General features: G+C 40.6%; 1 protein-coding gene across 1 annotated transcript; it reads right to left on the bottom strand.

Moving 5' to 3' along the window:
* Positions 1-10,230: 10,230 nt before the first annotated feature.
* LOC140514776 (uncharacterized) lies at positions 10,231-23,711 on the bottom strand. The gene is made up of 2 exons (XM_072625165.1): positions 23,204-23,711; positions 10,231-10,673 (listed from the first exon to the last, which is right to left on the bottom strand). The coding sequence occupies exons 1-2, from the start codon at positions 23,709-23,711 to the stop codon at positions 10,492-10,494; spliced, it is 690 nt and encodes a 229-aa protein (XP_072481266.1). The 3' UTR covers positions 10,231-10,491.
* Positions 23,712-23,738: the final 27 nt, after the last annotated feature.

Here is a 23,738-nt window from a genome sequence, read left to right as displayed (position 1 = left end):
TGGCTCAGATCAGGGGACTCATTTCACCATGAAGGAGGTCTGAGTCTTGGCACAATAACATCTGCTGAGGTTTCCTCCTTCTTGTGCCATCTTGAGGTAACTGATATGATTGAAGGAAGAAATGAACAATTTCTTAAAACAATTCTGGAATCTATTGCATGACATGGGAGACTCTGGCAAAGGACCACTCAAAGGAAGTGCTGTGCTCTATGAGCAAAGTAGAATTGCAGCAGCTCAAAAGAAACTCAAGATGCACAAATGTAGAGAATTCTCTCCAAATATTCAAATGAACTATTGGTGCCCAACCTGTTATTGAGCATTCCAAGCTCAATCAGCCATAGCTGGACACACGGTAGCTTGATTCCAACATAGTGATGTCATTTGGTTCCTCTTCTAGAAAAAAGAACAACAGATCAGCAAACCAAATAGCTGATGTTTCCAGAACAGGTTAGTTTCCTGTTTTAAATACTTGTTAACACATGCTTATGAGTCTTTTGTGATTTAAATATTTATTTTATGGCAAAAGAAATATATTAGTCATTCTATACTTTATATCTGCTTTGTACAAAAAGGGGCTTTCTAGAAGGGATATTCAGCCCCTTTCATGGGTTGTTGTGTTTGTCCTTCATTTTTGAAGAGGACCATGACATCAGGGAAATGGTGATGACATGACTTGCAGTTGACTTTGATTTGAGTGAGGAAGGGCTGTGCAAGGTCACCAGCCTCACTTTTTCCTCCAGAGTCATCTGGATCCAGGGGCCTGATGACAGAATGACTGGAGATGGTCCACGATGCAATGGGAGACCTTGGCCCTTTTAGGCTAAGACTTTTTCAGGTTCTCACTTTGAGTGAGGTAATGCCCATTCAGTAAATAGGCCTCTTTAACATGTCAGTCAAGGGATGGCCCCTTTACTTAGAAAAAAGAAAATGAAGCTGGGAGGGGAAGACCCTCAGGGTTGCTAAAGAGAAACAGTTAGTATTGACATCCACTCAGAGGCAGGAGTGCCCAAAATATAGCATTTAAGTGGAGCTTGGGCAGGGACTTATTGTGGTTGTGGTCCAATCTATGAGCTTGAGAGTGAAGTGGGTGAGGAAAGAGAGAGAGAGAGAGAGAGAGAGAGAGAGAGAGAGAGAGAGAGGAGGGAGGGAGAAAACGAAGGAAGGAAGGAAAGAATGAAGGAAGGAAGGAAGGAAGGAAAGAAGGGAGAAAGAGAGAGAAAGAAAGAATGAATGAATGAAAGACAGGAAAGCAGAAAGGAAGGAATCTAGCCAGTAAACCCCAAATTAACTGGGGAGCTTCTGGCCATCAAAATTTATCTGCCTTTGGAGAGGAGAAGGAGAGTGGATATCCAACCCCTTTCATGGGAGAACTTAGATGTAAGCCAAACATAAGTTTCGTTGAAGAGCTTTTCCCAGAAACTCCAAGGTGAATCAGAGTGTGAGAGTAGACTGACCTCCACCCTTTTCTGGGATTGCCTTGACAAGGAGTAAACCAAGTCAATTTGAACCCAGAGCCCGAGATCCTTTTTGACTTTTAGGTGAGACTTGGATTCAATTTTGAAGGAACACAGAAGGCAATGTTTTAAAAATCTTGGCAAGGAAAAAAGACATCAGACAAGCTTTAAACAGCTTGATTTTGACGGTTATTTTATGGATCCGTATAGCGCCCGGCTATGTAAATATGTTGTAATCTGAAAATAAGTGACTAAGTGCCTTCTTAGGCAGCTGCACATGGATCCAAGGTGCAACATTTTAACAGTATGTCATTTTTCCTGCTAGCAGTTACGGACTTTCTAAACAATCACTGTGCAACTACAAATTCTACAATGTTGCAATTAAAGACTTTCCAATTGTTCTACTTGGTTTTACTTTTGTCGCAAAATTAAGATCTATCAATCATATAAATTTATGAATATTCAAAATAAAGAGAAAAATCTTACAAAGAACCCTTTGAATTTAACAGGATAGAACCACATAACTAAATAAATGACAAATAAGTAGGGGAAAGAAGTTTTTTATTTTGTCTTGCTTTTCAGCTCTGTTTTCTTTGACTTTTCTTTCTGTTGATACTATGTTTTCAAGATTCTGTCCCTTTAAGGTGGGACTTTTCTATGGAATAGGCAGGTAGTGAAGGAGGCATTAAAATTACTTTTGCATTGAGAAAATATAAAACTGATAAAGCATGAACAATCTGATATCTGAAAGGCATAGGAAAAGAACTTCGATATAATAATGGTGGCACAGAGGATAAAGTGTCAGGCCTGGAGTCCGAAGACTCATCTTGCTGATTTCAACCCTGGTCTCAAACATTTACTAGCTACGTTCCCTGGGCAAATCACTTAATCCTGTTTGCTTCAGTTTCCTCGTCTGTAAAATGAGCTGGAAAAGAAAATGGCAAGCCACTCTAGTAGTATCTTTTCCAAGAAAACCTTAAATGGGGTCACAAAATTGAACATAACTGAACAACAAATAATTAAAGCTACCCAAAAAATCAACTTTTAAATGAGATGAGAATACTTCGGAGCAATAGAAAAGTAACGGTAGCATAAATAAAAAGATTTAAAAGGTTGCAAACGATATAGAGTGATGCCTCTTTTTGAGTGAACAGTTTGATGACTTAAAGGTTCAGAAAATGAATATTTACTAAAAACTTACAAAATGTGAGTATAAAGAAAAATGGGTATGAAGTATGAGTATGAAGAAATATGGAAAGAGGTACATAAGAACTGTTAAATTAATGGTTGATGCTGCAAAGCATTGTGGTCCCTCAGCTTATTTCCATGTAATGGTTTAAGAAGGTAAAGTTCATAAAAAGAAAAATCATGTGGATGATTGTAGTCTAAAGGGTAATTTTAAAAAGATTGTTGACATCATAGGGGGGTTTGGATGAGTTCTAACCTAAGTAGGGATGAGCCACTGAGTACCAGAAGATACTCATCTGAGTTGCTGTAAGTATAGCAAAGAGGCTGAAAAACGCTTGCAGGAGTTACCACAAATAGGCAAGAGAGGATAAATTCGATAACGGAAAGAGAAGGCTGCTCTGTCCACTGAGAGAAGGCTTTAGCTATGACATTCATGATTGGCCAAAACGAAATTGGAATGCCTTGAATGGGAGCTTCAGGGTGGCTGCTACCTTTCACGAGCACCTGGAGTGTGGAAGGCTGAAGCTCCTTGCTGCCCTCTGTGTTTTGAAAGGGGAAATTAAACAGAGGAAAGAGTTTACAGATGCTTCGCTCTTTGTTTTATTGGAAGGCAAGTTGAGATATAATTGGATAATATATAGTTCTAGTGAGTGAAGAGTGGTGGGGGCTGGCTCCCTTGGGGAAAGAGGAGGAAAAGAGAGGAGGGGGAGGAAGAGAAGAGACAGAGGCACTCACACAGAGAAACAGAGACAGCTGGGGAGAGAGACAGAGGAGAGGCAGAGTTGGAGAAAGAGAGAGAGACAGAGATAGATGAGAAGAGACAGAGTCAGGGAGAGACAGACAAAGGAGAGATGGAAAAAATCAGAGAAAGATAGAAAAAGAGAGAGAGAGAGAGAGAGAGAGAGAGAGAGAGAGAGAGAGAGAGAGAGAGAGAGAGAGAGAGAGAGAGAACAAACAAGAAACAGAGAGCCTGATGAGATTTGCAGTTCTCTGGCTTATGACCTCTTAGCTACTTTTACTACAGATGATCCTGACATAAAATAAAGAATTGATGGATTTTAAGAAGGTATTGCAAGAGCTGCAAAAGCAATCCAAAGGAGCCAGAAAAAAAGTGGAACTGTGCGTAAGAATCAGAGGGAGCTACTGTCCCAAATAAGAATGAACACTTTTTCAGAACTCTTTTAAAGGTGGTTTGTGAGTTGAAAAAGCTTGTAAATGCTTTGTTAGAGCAGGAATAGAGGAGGATTACCAGCTCTAGCATGGATCAGGACAGAAGGTAGTAGAGAAGCAAGTTCATGTGATTCTCATTTCCCAAATGGTTCAATGGCACCACATCCTGTGGTTGACAGTTGGGAGTTACTATGAGCACACTGGTTTTCCTCACTCATGTATTTTGCTGACAGGGTTTCTATGCCTTCCTTCCCCCTCCCACAGATGTGCATTAGTGGGACAGTGTGACTTAGGTTTATGTGTGGATTATCTTTATCACTCCCACACTTATCATCACGTGGTAGTATTTGTGATGTTATTATTATATATTTTGCCTTATTGCTAAGTTAATGATTATGTTTAAGATTAACAAAGGACATCACTCCAAATGGTCCGTTTGTATGAATGTGAAAAACACTGATGGGAGCTCGGGATCTTCAGAAGTAAATAGGTGAAGTTGATCTCTGCTGAGCCTCCACATTGGAACATTTCCTGGTATGAACCTGGCTTGACATGACATACCTGGGCATGGACCTTCACAGTATAAGCCTTCATAGGCATCAAGATCCTAGGGGTTTTGACCTACAATTTAAGAAGTTCTGCAGGGGTCAAAGGTGAGAGAAGTTTAAGAAACCCTGAATACAGCAACCATCCTCTTGGTTAACTCAGTCATGCCAACCTTGCCTTACATTGGCAGGTCTGGGTTCCCAGAGAAGAAACACCACCAAGCGGCTGCAACTTAATCTCTGCAAGGCCCTAAGGACAACCATGTTTGAGGAGGGAGGATATACTCCTACTTTCCATTACCTCCTAAGCTTCTGCTTGTGTTTCCCATTTAATCAGAATTAGTCAATGAACACTATTGTGTACACTAATTATGTAGCAGACACTGTTGAATGGTAGGTGTGCAAAGAATGTCAAAAGTGCCCATCTGAGATCATCAAGGAGTTCACATTCTAATGCAGGAAAGATGTGCAAATAATGCACAGAAAATACAAGATAAAGCAAAGGTCATCTCAAAAGTAGGACCAGAAAAGGTCTCCTGCAGAGTTGGGGCTTGAGCTGAATCTGTTTTTAAATAGTATTTTATTTTTTTTCCAATTACATGTAAATATAATTTTTAACATTCATTTTTTTATATAAAATTTTGAGTTCCAAATTTTCTCCCTCCCTCCCTCTCCTTCCCCTTCCCTAAGACAGTAAGTCATTTGATATAGGTTATATATGCTCAATCACGTAAAACATATTTCCATATTAATCATGTGTTGAAAGAAGAAAAAGAACAAAAAGAAAAAAACATGAAAAAAAAAGTGAAAATAGTATGCTTTGATCTGCATTCAGACCCTGTAATTTTTCTCTGGATGTGGATAACATTTTCCATCAGGAGTCTTTTGGAATTGTCTTGGCTCATTGTATTGCTGAGAAGAGCTAAATCCATCACAGCTGATCATCTCACAAAGTTGCTGTTACTATGTACAATGTTTTCCTGGTTCTGATTTGAGCTGAATCTTGAAGGAAGTCACAGAAGTTAGGAAGTGGAGGGGAGGAGAAATAACATTCCAGTCATGGGAAATAGAAAGTGTAAAGGCACATAGCTAGAGGGTGAAGTGTCTGTTTGGGGAACAGTAAGCTGGCCAGTGTTCCTGGATCATGAAGCATGTTGGAGAGGAATGAAGCCTGAGATGACTGGAAAGGCCATTATAAAAAATAAAAAAAAATCAGTTCATCACAATGATAACACCATTAACTCAAAAACAAAACATTTGCTTAAGGATAAGACAAAAGCAATGATAATCAATCACTCACAGTTGACCCGTACACCTGGATCTTATTTTCAGACCTAATAATACACATAAAAATATGTAATAATAAAATACACATAATATCCTTGAAGAAGAATGGACACCTACTTACTGAAAGCTATGAAAAGGACACATCAATGAGGACAACTGATGTGCTTGGAGCAACTCATGTCTTTGCAAATTGAGGCAGAGTTTAAGTGACTTGCCCAGGGTCACACAGCTAGTAAATATGTGAAGTCAGATTTGAACTTATGAAGTTGAGTCTTCCTGATTCCAAGCTCAGTGCTCTCTCCACTGTATCCTTTAGTGTCCTCCTCCCTTCAAACCCATGTTATATCCACCATACCACCTAGCTGCCATTTATAATGACAAGCAGTTCCCTTTAAGCTATAGAAATGAAAAGACACTCAAGTTAGTTCTCTAGGCAAGGCAGACAAACCCAAATTACTCTTCAGTTGACTGGATTCTGCATCATACAATCAGCTATCCTGTAAATATCTGGTCCCACCAAAGCCATGATCATGGCAAAATCTTCTTTTCCCCTCCACTTCTCCTTCTCATGACAGAGGGGAACAAAGACAGGAACCAGGAATTTACCCAGGGTCACACAACTAGATTGTGGACTTGAACTCAGATATCATGGCTTGCTCTCTCTCTTCACTAGATTAGACCATCTCTCTCTATACTACATAGAGAATGAGGTGTATGGGGTATTCAGGGAGGACTAGCACCTATAGGGTGAAGGCTTGCCAAGCTCTTTTCAAGGCTACTCATTCACCTTGGGTGTCACCCAACTCTCACCTGTGGCTCCAAGAAGCTGGAGCATGCACAGCAGTCAAACCTAGGTCAAACCTTCTCAGCCTATGAACTAAAGGAGTTTGAAGGTCCTCAATAGGTCTCAAACCCATCTGTGAGTTGGGGGGGTGTATGCCCCAAGCGTGTGAAGATTTCCCCCAGTAGAATGGGCAGATATGAACAATTTCTTTAACAAGCACGAAGATGCTAGAAGCAGGTACTGTGCTCTTTGAGCTTAGATAACACCAAGGTCACCCACTGCATCCCAGGGCCATCACCAGTCATCTTAAGCTTTATTTTGCCACTGGACTTTGATGACTTTGGAAGAATGTGGGGTTGACAATTTTGTGCAACTCTGCCTGACTAAAACCCAATTCACATAAAAATCTTCACCCATAATGCCACTGGTCCTCCTCAAAAACAAAGGAAAAGCAAAATCAACAATATGCACCAATCAAGACCCTTTGATGTCATTGGTCCTCCTGGAAAATGAAGAATCAATGATAACCATATCGAGAAAATAAAAAAATTTGGAAAAATAAAGAGAAAATATTCTCTGTCGAGTTAGAGTTAGGGTTAGAATTAAGGTTAACTTTGTCCTTAAACTGTTTGTTTATTATTTCTCTTTGGGGACATTAAATATAGAACTACCATAATCTTCAAAAAATGCAGTTGAACACATTCAAGAACATGTGAGCTTACATAGAAGTCACATAGTGTTAACGGGGGGAAAAGCAAAAACAAAAATAAAACAAAGGTCCCCGGACCTAGTGTCTGTTACCTAAATGTCTGAGCCATGTTGGGCCTCAGGTTTCACATCCATAAAATGGAGAAATATGATTAGATGATCTATTCTTAGCATTCAACTTTTCAGGCTTTGTCTGGGGGACTCAGGATGCTAGAAGAAACATGGCAATTGTGCAGCCTCAGAGGTCACTGGACAGGTAATATTTTGATCTTGGCATTGAAAGGGAATGCTGAGAAGGAGGAGGAGGTTGCTAAGAATCTATCTTGGCCAAGTCACGTGGAAGTGTGAAGACAGATTGGGCTCAGGTGATCTGCTAATTATCCCCAGCATCCTGCTGTGACAGACAATGGTGAATGGAACTAGGGATCTGAGCCAGAAAGATTACTGGCTGAGTGGGAGGATGAGATAAGAGCAAAGCCACTGAGGCATGCTGAGGCAGGGGGGTGGGCAACAAACAATCTGAACCCCCTAATACTTTCTTTTCTCCCTCCACCATCTTTGGCCCTGAGCAGCCCTTTGCTAAGGATTCCCTGCCTGTTTTCTCCTCCCTGGTTGTAGTTGGGCATGAAAACCATTCTGTTCCCAATTAATTGTCAGTGCAATAAATTAAGCAAACTGTTGCTTGACTGATTTTTTTATCACAATCTAATTTATTAGTTATTCCCATTCATATAAAAGAATGGTGGCCATTAACTTCTGGCATGTCATGAAACTGGAAAGAGGTTTTTGCCCTTAATGAGATGGAAGACATTATGACCCTTAAGTGAGGGGGGAGGATGGTGGTGAAGAGGAAGGTCTGTTTCTGATAGGAGAGGGAGAATATGGCCCATCATTATCCCCTTCACCCAATAAGAGAAGGGAGAGACAGAGACAGACAGGAAAAAGGGGAAAAGAAAAAATAGAAATAGAGGAGAGAAAGGAAAAAGAGAAAGAAAAAAAGAGATAGAGGAGAGAGAAGGGGAGGGAGAGAGGAGAAAGGGATAAGGGAAAGAAGTAGAGGGAGGGAAAGAGAGACAGTAACAGAGAAAGACAGAAATAGAGACAGAGAGAAGAAAGGGAAAAAGGAAGAGAGAGAATGAAGGAGAAAGAAGAGGGAGGGGGAGATATAGACAGACAGAAAGGGAGGGAGAAAGAGGAGGAAGGGAATGAGAGGGAAAAGTGAGAGAGGGAGGGAGAGAGAAAGGTGAGGGGAGGGAGAGAAAGAGAGAGTTTGCTTACATAGGCCCAGGTCTGGGAAACATACTGCAGGTGTCTTACCCTGAAGCTATGTGTTTAGTTTTGTATTGCTATTGCTAGTAAATGTGTTTGAAGGACATTTAGTACCAACCTGTTCCCTATTAAATCTGATGAGTGAGGCTCTCTATATATTATTATTTACACATGAGGACCCATTTTGTACATGGGGTCATATTAAAGGTGAGACTGAGCCCTCGCTTCCCCTTCTTGTCACAGTCCATTTACACACGCATTCTAGGTATTCATTTTTTTTTTCCAGCTCAAAAAGTAGATCTCTCCCTTCCCTGGTGGTGAGTGAGAAAAATTTTACTGTAAACCTTCGGGTGGGGAAGGAGAGATGGCACCAACACATGATCTTAAATCCATGATGAATCCATACTGCTTTTAGGTGAATGAGTATTGGAGATGGATCAGACCAGGTTATGATCTTTTGAATTCTAAAAGGTTTTCAGATCCACCAAAGTCCAGCAGTTGAGTTCAGCAAAGAGCCAGCCCTGAGGAGTGAGCAGCTTGACCCAACTCATCAATGGATTGACCTGTCATTCAAGATGTAGTGTCCCTGTAAGCAAGGGATCAACTCCACCCTTAGCTATGCCACACCTGAGAGAGTACTTGGTGTTCAAAAGAATATTTTTGGTGGCCATTTTAAGTATATGCCCAGTATCCCCAGGGTCTGAAGTGTTAGAAGGGAAAGTATACCCCTGGGTCACAGGGATGTTTGTATTTTTGTTTTTGCTAGAATATTCTCAGTAAATATCTTATTCTAAATGCTAATTGATGTTCATTGTTTATCAGTGATGTTGAGGAAATATTAATGGGTTAAATGATATTGGGCCACTGAGAGAGCACACCAAGGAGGCTCATACTGATCACATTAGAAAGACACCTGGAGTTGTGAACTGACCCAACTATTCTGAAGAACAATTTGGTACTATGTCCAAAGAGCTATAAAACTGTGCATACCCTTTGACCCAGCAATACCATTTTTAGGTGTGTATCCCAAAGAGTTCATAAAAAATAGGAAAAGAACCCATATATACAAAAATATTTATAGCAGGTCTTTTTATGATGGCCAAGAATTGGAAATTGAGGGGAGGCCCATCAACTGGGGAATGTCTGAACAAGTTGTGGTATGTGAATGTAATGGAATACTTTTGTGCTATAAGAAATGATGAACAGGCAGACTTCAGAAAAACCTGGAAAGACTTACATGAACTGATGCTGAGTGAAATGAGCAGAACCAGGAGAACACAGTACACAGTACACAGTAACAGTCACATTGTTAGATGACTAACTTTGATAGACTTAACTCTTCTCAGCAATGTAAGGATCTAAGACAACTCCAAAAGATTCAGGATGGAAAATGCCATCCACATAAAGAGAAAGAACTGGAGTCTGAATGCAGATGGCAACAGACTATTTTTCTCTCTTTTTTGTTTTGTTTCTTCTTTCTCATGGTTCCCCCCATTGGTTCTAATTCTTCTTTACATGACTAATATGAAAATGTGTTTAATGTGAATGTATATGTAGCACCTCTGTCAGATTGCATGCCATCTTGGGAGGGAGAGAAAATTCAAAACTCAAAATCTTATGGCAATGAATATTGAAAATGAAAAATTAATTAATTAAAAAAAAGATACCCATCCAAGACTTCAGGGTTACTCCTAAAACCCCAGATAAGAGTTTTGTTCTGGGAATCTGACTCAACAGTACTTGTATATGTTGGAAAGTAGCTCCAGAGTCTTTTGTCACATATATTTTATAGATGCCTACATTCTGAGAAAACAGACATACAAAATTTTATGTGGTATGTGTATATTTTTATGTTACATATACACACACGATTATTTGTATACATATATACATATACATACATGCACACATATGTATATAACAATGAGGCTTTTATGAAGGGATATTTACTTCAAAAAATGTAGTCACAAACCTGCTAAATTACTCTTTCCAATATATGGGAGGCATAATCCTGTTTACAAACACCTTTATCACTTCTACCTCATTCTCTAGGTCCTGAGAGGGAATTTCAAGTTCATAAATGAGCTCAGTTCCCTTGGAGCATGGTCTCAGGTCTAAGTTCAAAAGTCCCCTCTGGCTCCCATTCCAGACACACTGGATTCTCCAGGCTTCTATGCTGATGCGGCTGGAATAACATCCCACCTCCAATTCTGGCTCCAAGGTCAACATGGCTTAAAGTCTGGCTCTGGAAAGGATCATATCTGGTACCTGAAAGTGAGGACAAACACAGAACAGACACAGTCATCCCCAGACTTTTTTTTTGGGGGGGGGAGAGCTGAGGTCAAGAGAGGATGAGCAGGGGAAGACAAGGTCCTGTCTCTCACAAGTTCATTTTATGACCCATGGTAGGCACAAGAGATAGGAATCACTAAAAAGAGCAAATGCCTGTCTCACCCTTTTTAAAGATGAAGAGAGCCAATCAAAGAAGGCCATCCCACACACGTGACAGGGATGCAACAGGGGCACGCTCAAAAGGTCCCTCTGGCATTCTGCTGTGAGAACTGGGCTATATGGATGTGGTAGAAAAATTTAAAGCCTGTCATTTACAAAAATAAACTAAGTACATTTTAATTTTGTGTGTTAACATGATTATTTCATAGCTATTTACCATGAATATGTCTATCATTTATTATTATTTTCTAGCCTCTCTGATTTATTCTACATAGAAATCATCATTCTATATTTGTGACATGTCTGTTGCTAGAGAAAAGATTGACGTCATAAATTGAGCACCATTTTTGCTGTGAAAAATTGGATAGGAGATCATGTAGAATGTATAAGAAAAAAATACTGTGTATATAAATATTTTGACCACTGTCAGTGAGAACAACTACTCTTACAGAATTACAAAAACATTTTCAAGCTGGCTTCCTGTGCTACACAACTCCTTAAAGGAATGCGTAAACGCTGTACTTTTTACTTCCTTCACTGAGATGCGTCAATCCCTTGAATCTCTTATTTTATACTCCAGTGCACTTTATTTGCCCTTTAAAAAAATGCCTTGTTCCATTCTCCTGTCTAAATGCTTCTTAAAGGAACAGTTTGCAAATTCACAATTGTCTAGATAAAGCCAGAGGTAGGGAACCTGTGGCCACCCCTCATAGACTATTCATAATAATTTTTAAAATGCTTTGGACCAGGTGCTTTGACTGAAAATATTCTCCTAAGCAACTAACTTCAATACAACAATCCTCAATTGCACATGAAAGAATCAGCAGTTATGGATGACAAAAATTACTTGTTGTACTACGTACAGCCTTCCATGTCCAATCATGAGTCTCTAGACCTGGACCATGAATAAAGAAATGAGCAACTGAGGGTCATAGAGAGTTTGCTATTTGATCAAATGTGTTATTTCAAAGTTCTTAATTTTTTCATTATGAACTTAATCAATGTCTGCATCAACAAAAGCAAAAAATCCAAATAACATGCAAAATAAGAAATAAAATTTTCCAAGACCCTGGTTACAGTACCATACACTTAACTATATAAAACCAGAAAATCAGAACCAGCAAGGAAACAAGCAAATGAAAGCCTTTATTATTTAGTTCCTTCAAAGACCCTTTAAAGTTCTACTGTCAGCACTTCTGTTGGATTTTCCTTATTTAATAGAGTTGTAGTCAGCATGTATATTCTCTTTCTGCAGATCTCTTTTTACATTTTTTCAAATAAACCCAACCTCATTCATGGTCTAGTAGTGGAGACAAAGTTAGCTACAGCTTTAAAATCAATAAGGATTTACCTCCCTTCATAGTTGGGCAAATGAATATAAGAAAGGGAAAGATGAGCCAGATAATCAGATGCTAGCAGCTCAGGAATTAAATCAGTAAGAAAAAAAAAGCTTTTGAAAAGATTTCTCTTTCATTCTCCATACATCCCCCTACTTTCTTTTTTCTTACTTGGACACTTTTCAGGCCTCATCAGTGTCTTGGCTTATTAGTCACAAGAAACTTCTGATGTGAAGCTAAGGCCCTCTAGTCTTTTAATGGTACAGTCATTTACTCAACAAACATGTTGAATGCTTGTCAAAATCTCTAGTGTAATGACTGAGGAGAGCTGTAGAGTTGAAGTAGAGTTGGCCACTGGCCAACCAGAGATGGTATTTATTCCTTATTCCTTCCTCCCAACAGAAAGGAGAAAGGCTGATTATTGCCAAACCACACCTACCTCTAACCAAAGAACTTTGGTCTCTGGTCCCTGCTATTTGCCTCTCCCCTCCTCTGAGGGGTTGTGGATATGTTCAAACTATCTTATTAAAAGCAACTTCAACTGCTCAAGATAACAGAAATGAGCTCACTTTAATTTTTTTCCACCAAAGGTAATGTCTTTAATTTACTAGGACCTTTTTTCTCTGTGGGTTTGGAGAGATTACAAAAGACAGGCTCTTAAAACTGGTTATTAATCAAATGTAATAATGAAAAGCTCAGAGTCCCAAGGTTAGAGAATAAATTTCCTCTAAACATTGGCTAGAGACCAGAATCTCTGCCCTATCTTAAATTTTGTGTTGGTCCGAGTCATCCATGTTTCCCCTTACCTTTCTATTATCTGGGCAAGATACAAATAGACAGTACATAGCATTCAGGGTCAATCATCAATGTTTACGAGAAGCAAAATAAGGTCAATTTAAAAGAACAACTTATAATAAAGTAAGGAAATGAACCAGAAGCAATTACCAGATGCACCTAGCGACAGAAGCAGGGGAGGCGGATGCAAGGCGCTAGAAATGCTGAGAAATCTCTAGTTGCTTTTCTGAAGCTCTGACAAGGCAATCACTTACCAAGCTTAGTCTTTATCTATCTATCATCTATCTATCTATTTATCTATCTATCTATCTATCTATCTATCTATCTGTCTGTCTGTCTGTCTGTCTGTCTGTCTATCTATCTACCCATTCATTCATTTGTTTATTTATCTACCTATCTATTTATTTTCAACTCATGGAATAAAATAAGCATTTCCCTAACATAACACAATTTTTTTAAAAAAAGATGATTGGACATGAAACTGCAGATCTACTATGTACAACTTATTATTCCCTCCAAATATATAACCAGGTTATTATGTACATTTCTTTTTTCCCCTTTTTCTCTTCTGTCCTCCCCTCTGCCATAGAGATGGCTATCATTAGACACAAGTAGGTGTGTGGATATGTGTGTGTATATATGTAAAATTATTCTGTACATATTTCTATTTTATCAGTTCATTCTCTGGATACAGATAACATCTTCCTTCATGTGTCCTTTTAATTTATGCATTTATAATAGTCAGAATGACTTAGTTCAAAGTTGCTCTTAAAATAGTGTTGCTTTTATTGTATGCAATGTTCTCTTGTCTTTGCCCTCTTCGCTCTTCATCATTTTGTGTAAGTCTTTCCACGCCTACCTAAGCTCATTTCTTATAGCACAGCAATATTCTAACAAAAGCATACACCACAACTTGATCAGTCATTCCCCAACTGATGGCGGTTCTTGCAATTTCCAGTTCTTTGCCACCACAAAATGGGCCACTGTATACATCCTATTCACATTCAAAGTTATAATTACTATTTGTGAATTTCCCTCCATCTTATTTTTACTCACTATTTTCTTTCTCAGCCTCTTTTTTTACCCTATCCCTGTTATCTTCTCCCTCCACTCTCCCCCCCCACTTCACCCACCCCTCCAAGAGTCTCCCCACCCCCAGCTTCATCTCATTGGGTTTCCTCCACCCTGAGGAGGAGGGAACCCCTGAAGCTAGTTTGCCGCTCAGCTTCTCATCCTTAACCACACTTTGCAAGATGCCCCTATGGACCTGACTGACTCATAGTGCAGCCCCTCAGCTTCCCTAGTACATCTTCTCAGCTCCCTAGTGAACCCTGTCTGGTATATGGGGCTATAAGACCCAAGATCCTCACCTAAAATCATACTCTGACATTGGCCTGTGCACCAGTCCATTTAAGCCCTGTTTACAAGCGCACTGTGCAAGGATATAAAGGTTACATAGCATAGAATTTAACATCTAGATGGGAAAAATACATTCACAAGTAAAAAGTCAAATAACATTATGAAACAGCAGCAGCAAGCTAAGTATGGCAAGGAGGACAGATGGTAAATGCTATGGGATTTCATGACTAGGAATATTCATTGTTGGTCAGAATAGTTAGGAAAAACTATTGATAAACAGATGAGGAAATAAAAGGGAAGAAAGAAAGAGGAGAAGGAGACAGAAGAGGGACAGACAGAGAGAGAGAGACAGAGAGAAAGAAAGAGATAGACTGAGAGATGGAGAGAGATGGAGACAGAAAGATAAAGAGACAGAAAAGGAGAAATAAATAGAGACAGATATAGAAAGAGATAGAGACAGAGAGACAGAGATTTATTAAGTGCTTATTATGTAGAAGGCATGTGCTGATTGCTGAGAACAGAAATACAATAAAAAATATAGCCTACATGCAAGGAACTTGTATCCCAATGGGGAAAGTCAATATAAAAGGGAGCTAAAAGGGAAGAAAGGAGGAAGCGCTCCCTCACAGGGGCAAGGTATAAAAATCCAGAAGGTCAGAAGCAGAACTGGTGAAAGGAAACATGGTGAGCCTGGGCACTCTTCTAATGGAGATTCCAGAAGTGGCAGAATTGAATTAAATATTGAAGCATCTAGTTCAGGGGTGGGGAACCTGTGGCCTCAAGGCTACATGTGGCCCTCTAGGTGCTCAAGTGTAGCTTTTTGACTGAATCCAACTTTCGCAGAACAAATCCCCTTAATAAAAGGATTTGTCCTGTAAAATTTGGACTCAGTTAAAAGGCCACATCTAAGGACCAAGAAGACCACATGTGACCTCACACAGGTTCCTCACCCCTGATCTAGCTGATGGAAAGGAAAGGAGAAGGTAGTATGATCTATGGAGCAGAGACCAATCATACAGTTTTCAAGAAGTTGCCTATGGAAAGAATGTAGGGAAATGGTTTGAGCAAAGGCAAGGCATTGACTTTATGATTTCAGTAATGAAATAATGAACATGGATGGCCCTTGTTGTGTACAGGGGGAAATGGATAAAACAATTTGAAGAGCATTCAGGGATGAGGTTGAAAAGAGAGAGATTGAAGGCCTGATTCAGGAATCCAGAGACGAAGAAGTCTCATACAGAACACCTATTTACTTCTTTCATGATTGACTATGTTGCATTTCTTGCAGAATTTTTGAGTTGGAAGATATCTCGGAGACCACTTAATACAATTCATAGGCAGAAGGATTATCTACTATAAAGGACCAACAAACAAGTCCTTACAGCAGCTGCCTTTAAACCACCCAGGCAGAATGGGCACAGTGGCACGATGACTTTGGTTCAGATACCACCTTAGACACTTGCTAGCTTTATGATCATGGTTAAGTTATTTAAATTGTCCATGCCTCAGTCTCCTTATCTCTAAAGTGAGGGGATTCGACTTGATAGTTCCTAGGATCCTTTTTAGCTCTAAATCTGATACAATAAATCAGTGTCTCCTCTTCTCCTTCTATTTCAGCAGAGAATCTTCACCATCCCCACTATTGCCTGGGTGCTTTGAAGAAAACTGTTGTAAGGACCTATTGCTCTGTTATACTGGGTAATTCTTTAGCTTACGAGTTGTAGTAGATGTATCTGAGGTATCTTCTTAATCTGGGAGGGAAGGGAAAGGGAAAGATGAAGGGTCTGAAAGTTGGAATTTGGCACATTTTGACCCTCCTGGCCCTCCCCCCAGATATTTTCTTCTACTGAATTTGGATTGAAAAAAGGATATTTATTAGCCATGCTTTTCTTTTTTAAAAATATGCTACAAGAAGATAGCTAGGTGATACAAATGGATAGAGTGCTGGATCCGTGGTCAGCAATTTGTTGTTGTTCACTTGTTTCAGTCATGTCTGACTCTTCGTGACCCCATCTGGGGTTTTCTTGGCAAAGATATTGGATTGGTCTGTCATTTCCTTCTCCAGCTCATTTTACAGATGAGGAAACTGAGGCAAACAGGGTGAAGTGACTTTCCCAGGGTCACTCATCTAGCAAGATCTAAGGTCAGATTTGAACTTAGGAAGATGAGTCTTCCAGACTCCAGACCTGGCATTCTATCTACTGCTTCATCTGATAATCAGTAATATCTGAGTTCAAATCTGGCCTCAGACAGTTTTGACTATGGGACCCTGGGCAAGGCACTTAAACTGTTTGCCTTAGTTTCCTCAACTATAAAATGGGGATAATAATAGCACTGACCTCCCAGGTTGGTTGTGAATCTCAAATGAGATAATAGTTGTAAAGAACTTATCAGTGTCTGGCACATAGTAGGGACTATGGAAATAGTTATTCCTTTCCTCCTCCCTTCCCCTCTCTTACTTTGCTGAGAAAACCAAGGCCAACCACTTTGAGCTCTGTTTTCTCCTCTACATTTGTACCTCCAAATCCTTTTATTGCATCTACCAGACTTTCACCCTTGGCTGTCTCTGAAGAAGAGAGCCCTTCTCCTTGCAAGGTCACTTCCTTCACTCACTCCCTTTAGTCTAGCTTTATTCTCTGGGAGTTTACCCTTTAGATAATTCCCTCCTTTCTTATCTTTAATATCTCATTTTCTACTTGTTCCTTCTCTACTATTTGCAATTATTTTTTTTTAAAACCACTTTATTTGAACCTGACACCTCTCAATTTCCTATATTTCTTCTTTCCATTTTGTCAATTTTCTCCTTCTACTCCAATTACCTTTCATTCACTTAACTTTCTCTTGCATCCTCTAGTACAATGAAAACTCCTAGAAGGCAGGTAGCAGCTGTTTTTCATCTGTCTTTGTCACCCTAGTCACCATCATAATGCCTTACACATAGTGCGCATGTACCAAAGACTGTTTGAATGGAATTGAACCCAGAGGAATGGAAATATGATGTGTTGGACATGCCATTTGATTTGGGCTTTAAAGGATTGCCAGGTGTTCTAGAGGTTGGAAAGAAGGAGGGATGGGATTCAAGGTATAAAGACAGTCTGAGAAAGATAATGGAATGGTGAACACATGATACATATTTGGTAGAGATGTTGGTTGGCCTTTGTCCTTGGATACAAATTTTTAGAGATGTTGGTTGGCCTTTGTCCTTGGTTCTCGAAGTGGACTGAAATGACATCACTATGCTAGACTCAAGTTTCAGTATGTCCAGCTATTACTGATCAGACCAATATGAACTCTGAATGCTCTACCACTGATTGGACATAAATAATCCATGTGAATATTTGTGTCATGGAAGGGAGTAATAGGAGATAAAGCTACAAAAGTAGCATGGCACCATGTTAGAAAGGGCCTTGAATGCCACGCAAAAGAATTTGGGTTTTACTTAGTAGATCATAGGGAATCACTGAGATTTACTGAGCAAAAGCTTAAAACTTCAAGAACTTTGGGAACAAGTTATTCTAAAACCCCTAATCTCTTAGATTTAAATATATTATTGTATGTAGAAATTATTAACATGGTAAATAATAACAAGAAGCTATAAATAATTATTTACATTCTTTCAACTGTGAGAAACATCATCGCCAAAGACTTTTATACTTTAATTCTTGACTTTACTTCTAAAAAATAGTCTTTTCCAAATAAATAGCAGCTAAAGTTTCTCAAGAATCCTCTTCCTATTTATTCAGAATGTAAAGGTTACACTCAGTCCTATTTTAGGAATACGTCCTTTTTCTCTGTCCTCTCACAGTTTTTAACTATGACAGAAGAAGTCCTTTTATAGATGAGTTAAAACTCCATCTTTTCATAGATCAAAGCTAAAACTCATACTCTCTACTTCTCAAGGAATGAAAGATAAACTCTCAACAGTTTTAAATATTCCTCTCAAAAAGATAGTAACAGTTTCTGTAGTCTCTGTGGGAGAGGCTACTGAAAATGGTGTTACATAAGGATATACAAAATAGATACAAGGTAACCTTAGGAGGGAGACTGCTAGGTGGTGCAGTAGGTAGAGGGCTGGATCTGAAGTCAGGAAGACTCCTGTCTGTGAGTTCAAATCTGGCCTCAGGCACTTACTAGCTGTGTGATCCTGGGCAAGTCACTTAACTCTCAGTTTCCTCATCTGTAAAATGAGCTGGAAAAGAAAATGCCAAACCACTCCAGTGTCTTTTCCAAGAAAAGCCCAAAAGGGATCACAAAGAGTCAGACAGGACTGAAAAAAGACTGACTGACAACAAAACCTTCCAAGAAAAAACAAAGGCCTGATTAATGGTGTGACATTTAAGCTGAATTTCAAAGAAATCAAAGATTCCTAGACTTGGAAGGTGGCAGGAAATACGTTCCAAGTTGAGGGACAGCCAGGGTGAAGGCAGAGGATGAAGTTTTCTGTGTAAGGAAGAGCACGGAGGTCATGAGTGGACCATCAAAAGTTGAGGGGGGGGGGGGAGTATAATAAGGCTAAAAAGTGAGAGTGGAAACACAAGAATTACCAGGATTTGGTATGGATCTTCATTTTTGGTGTTTCAAATACCCCACTGAAAGAGAGCACCCCTCTCCATTACCTTTAATTCTATGTTTCTAGAAGAGTGAATTGATTTTGGATCATTTTCTTATTGATCTTATTTACAATTAATTGCTTTTGCCCATTAACTGCTTACATCATGGTTCTATGCCTCTGAACTTGGTTCAGAATTCAGCTGGTCTGTAATGGGTTTAGTTTAAAAATCCCACTCTCCTCATCACTGACCTACTCTTGCCTCAAGGAACTGAACTGACCTTGGGGGATGTGTGTGAATGCAAGGGAATTGGGCCTCATATTACCAAGGCTATCATACAGGGATGTCTGGTTTGCTGTCCAAAAATGACTGGTCTGTTATTTCTAAACCTTGTAACTCTACTTGCATAATGAGAACTTCTTAGTGTCATGAGAAAGAAAGGTGGGGAAAGTCATTGCTAGCTCCCATTACCAAACTTCCCACCAATCATGTAGTTCCCTGCACCTCAGCAGGGAACCAATAATGTTGCCCTCAATCCTATGATGTCATTCACCCTATTATGTTCTTTGTTTTGTACTTCCCAAAACCTGTATAAGAGGAACTGTCTTGTTACATAAATGGAGGCAATCCATTGGCCCATTTATTGACAGGCAGCATGCCCCTCTTAATAAATATTATCTTGCTTCGAGAATTGCTTCACTTTACCCTTTTGTTAAAACTAATTCTCAATAGTACGTAGCACACAATCTTAAAATGTGGGATCAAGTCTGCTACTTACTACTGCTTTGCTACTGCACCCTAAGGACTATGGGAACTTCTATTTCTCTTGAAATGGAAATTTTGTGTTTGTATTGTCTCCCTCATTAAGATTGTGAGCTTCCTAAGAGCAACTAGTAACTTTTCTATTTGGAGTGCCTATGCTTAGCAAAGTGCTTTGTACATGATAACAATTTAATACAATGCCTTACTCATTCATTCATTCATTCAATTTACTTCATGATTTTGGGCAAGCCCTTAACCTTTTGGGGATCCCCTTTCCTTACCTACAAAATGATGACTCTGTCCAAGGTCCTTTCCACCTCTAACATCAGATGATTCTATATCAGAGGTTCTTAATCTTTTTCGGTGTGTGTGTGTCATGGGTCCCTTGGTCAATTTAGTGAGACCTACAGCCTCTTTCTCAGAATAATGTTTTAAAATAATGGAAAGCAATGCTAAATTTCAGTTAGAGGTTTGTGAAAATAAACATGTCATTTTTTTCCCCATCCGAGTTCATGGACCCCAGGTTAAGAACCACTCTCTGTATCCTTGGAGACAAAATGGAGAAATATGGGCTGGTTAATAGTACATTTACATGAATTTACAATTGATTTAAAAAGCATAACCGAAGAATGTTGATCAATGTATTGATTTTATCCCAGAGGGAATTCTATAGTGGCATGTCACAAGGCCATGTCTTTATCCTGTTCAATATTTTTACCAATGATTTAAAGACATAGAAAACATATTCTTATCAAATTTTCAGATGACTCAAAGCTGTGCAGCATAGCTAATGCACTGGATGAGACACTCAGAATTCAAAATTGTCTCAGTAGGATGGAATTGTGGACAGAAATTAACATCTAGGTTTTTAAAGTCAATTAAATAAGTAGCGGATGAAAGATTTGCTTGACCGTAGTTCAAGTGTAAAAGACTCAAAGGTTTTGAACTGTCTATAAATTTACCATAAGCACATATGGAGATGTGGCTTTCAAAGGAATGTATCCTTAGTTTGATTTACTGAAAGTATTGAGGGGGAGGCAACGAGGTGGCACAGTGGCTAGAGCACCCACCCTGAAGTCAGAAGGTCCTGAGTCAAATGCAGCTTCTGATACTACTTGTATGACCCTGGGCAAGTCACTTACCCTCGACTGCCTCCCAAAAAAGTAAAATAAAAATAAAGTGAGGGAGTGGGGAGAAAAGAAAATATTAGGCTCAGATTAAGGGGGGCAGTTCCAATGTACTGTGGGCTGGTCAGACCATGCCTGCAGTATCATGGTACATTTTATGGGAGACACTAACAAACTCTAGGGCAAACAGTAGAGGGTGGCCAGGATATGGAAACTTTGTCATGTCCTCACTGATTGAGACAGCTTGAGGCAGAAAAGATTTTTAGTGGATAGGACACAAACGTTCAAAGATTTCAAGGGTTGTCATATGGAAGTTGGAATGGATTAGTTTTCTCCAAAAAAGAAGAACTAGGGCCCAATACAGGAAGATAAATTTCAGTTTAACTAAAGAAAGGACTTCTGAATAACTAGAATTGTCCAGAAATAAAAAAAGGTGTTTCTATCAGTAATTAGTAAACTTCTGTTACAGGAAGTATTCAAGTAGCAGCTAGATACCCAAGATAATAGCCGTGAGCATTAAGGTTTGAAAAGCACTTTACATATATGTATGTCTATACACATATACACACATGTATACTTATGTATGCATGTGTATGTGTATATGTACATATATGTGTGTTGCATGTATTCTTGATTCCCATGACCACTCTAAGAGGTAGGTACTATCATTATCTTTGCTTTACCAATAAGAAAATTGAGGCTTTTTAGAGGATTAGTGCCTTGCCTTAGGGTTACATGGCTATTAAGGATCTGAAGGAAGGTTTAAACCTGGGTCTTCCAGTAATCTATCCATACTGCTTCCCTGTCTCTGAGGGAGGGTGGATTAAATGGCCTCTAAATCCTTAAGATTCAATGGCTCAGACATCTAGAACAGAAAGGAACCTCAAAGTCCATTTAATTTAACTCTGCTATTTTGCAGATGGGGAAAATTAAGACTTACTCAGGGTCACATTGGTAAGATGAGTAATGTACTCAAGGTCACATGGGTAAGAAGAGTAATGTACTCAAGGTCACATGGGTAATAAAAATCAGTGTTATGACCTGAATCCAGGTCCTATGACTTTGAAGCAGCTAGGAGGCATAATGGAGAGAGTGTAGGGCGTGGAGTCACAAAGATTCATCTTCCTGAGTTCATATCTGCCTCCAGATAACTTACTAAGTTGTGTGACCCTGGGCAAGTCACTTCACCCTGTTTGCCTCAGTTTCTCATCTGTAAAATGAGCTGGAGAAGGAGTTAGCAGACCAGTTCGGTATCTTTGCCAAGAAAACTGGAAATGGGGTCACAGTCAGACTAAAACTGACCAAACATCAACCAGAGCCAATGAGGGCTCTTCCCACAGTAGGGATGGGAGTCTTGGTTAGCACAACACTTAATCAAATGGACTATTCCGCTTCTGACAACAGATAAATACTTTCATTTTAAAATGTCAGTCACTTTAATTGTCAGTAAGGATATGGTCACACTTGACAACGTCCAGGGTAGACGGTAGAGAACACTCTTTTGGACTCAAGTCCAGCTCTGTAGTTTTGAGAGTTGGAGGCCTTTGCCCAAACACCAGAAGGAAAGAAACCAATCCCATGCAGGTATTCCACATCTCCTCAGTCACTCCCTGGACACTCAGTGGGCCCAATTACCTGCTAAGAGTATCTGTCTATATGATACCCATACAGCTACGAATTTCTTATAATCTTCCGGAGGCCACTATCCCCCACTCCCACACCCCACACACAGTTAGAGGTAAAAAGAAACAGCAGATCTGTGATCCAACTCAAGCCCTCTTCCTGGGCCTCAGGACCCTCTCTTCCTCTAATTCAATCAGTAAAGCTGTTGCCATGTGCAGAATATAAATAACTAAATAATTCCCTTCCCTGGAGGTGTCTCCCAATCCCATGATCACAGATGGCCAGACTCCATAACCACTCCCTTCTGCATGCTCTCCCCCCATCACAACACACACATTCTCACGTACACTCACATTCAGACATTCCTGTCAAAAACACATGCACACATTGAGAGACACAGGAAGACCTTCGGCTTCAGAGCCAATCCCGTAGAACGTCCCAAACTCCAAGGGGGCTCTAACCTGGCCTCTTTTGTTAACACACTGAGGGGTCCTCTACTCCCTTTCCTCTCCCCCACCTTTCTTCCTCTCCAAGAACTAACAGCCACCTTAAAATCAAGCCTCCAACGCCCGAATTTCCCTTCCCCCTCTCACGCAGGGAGGTTAGGTGGCCTGCAGCCATCTGTCCTATACTCCTCCATCCCCACGCTACGTTCCTGGTAGACGGATGACAGCTTCCAGCTGTTAGGTAGAGACACTCCTCTGGCACCCTCCATGCCCCCAGCCTAGATGATGGAGGGAGAAGGTAGAGGAGGAGGGAGGAGCGCCGCCTTGGCTCTCTAGCTTTCCCTGCACCTTCTGGGGGCGTCTGCCACCTGTGCCCAAGCGTCGCTCCGTTTCCCCTTCTGCACGGGCCCGGGGCACCGGCGGGCCCAGGATCTCGGCACTGGCCCTCGCTCCGTGGAAGATGCACCCCGTGGCCACCCGGAGCGGCGCGCGTGCGGCAGAACCCGGGACCGGGAGAGCCACGCAGGAGGAGAGCATGTGCCAGAGCCCGGAGGAGGGCGGGCAGCGAACGCGCAAGCTTGCCGGCGTCCAGGGGCACCGGGGCGGGGAGCTGGCGGCTGGCTACGGAGCCAGGTGGTAGCGGCGAGAGCGGGGGCGACGGCGGGGATGGAACGACCTGGCCAGGGTGGGCGGGCACAGCCAGCCCCGGGCCCCCAGCCTGCTGGCCGGCGCTGCCAGCCTCCGCCCCCGCCCCCGCCGCCGCCGCCGCCATCCCGGGCGCCCCGAGCCTCTGCCCAGGCGCACGCTGACACCCCTTCCAGGGGAAGAGAATGGTCCCTTCCAGTCGGGTGGCCATGTTGCTCTAATAAAGCGGGCGGGGCGG

Source organism: Notamacropus eugenii, chromosome 7, assembly GCF_028372415.1.
Source record: "Notamacropus eugenii isolate mMacEug1 chromosome 7, mMacEug1.pri_v2, whole genome shotgun sequence".
Lineage (NCBI taxonomy): Eukaryota > Metazoa > Chordata > Mammalia > Diprotodontia > Macropodidae > Notamacropus > Notamacropus eugenii.
This window is presented reverse-complemented; position numbering and strand designations above follow the sequence as displayed.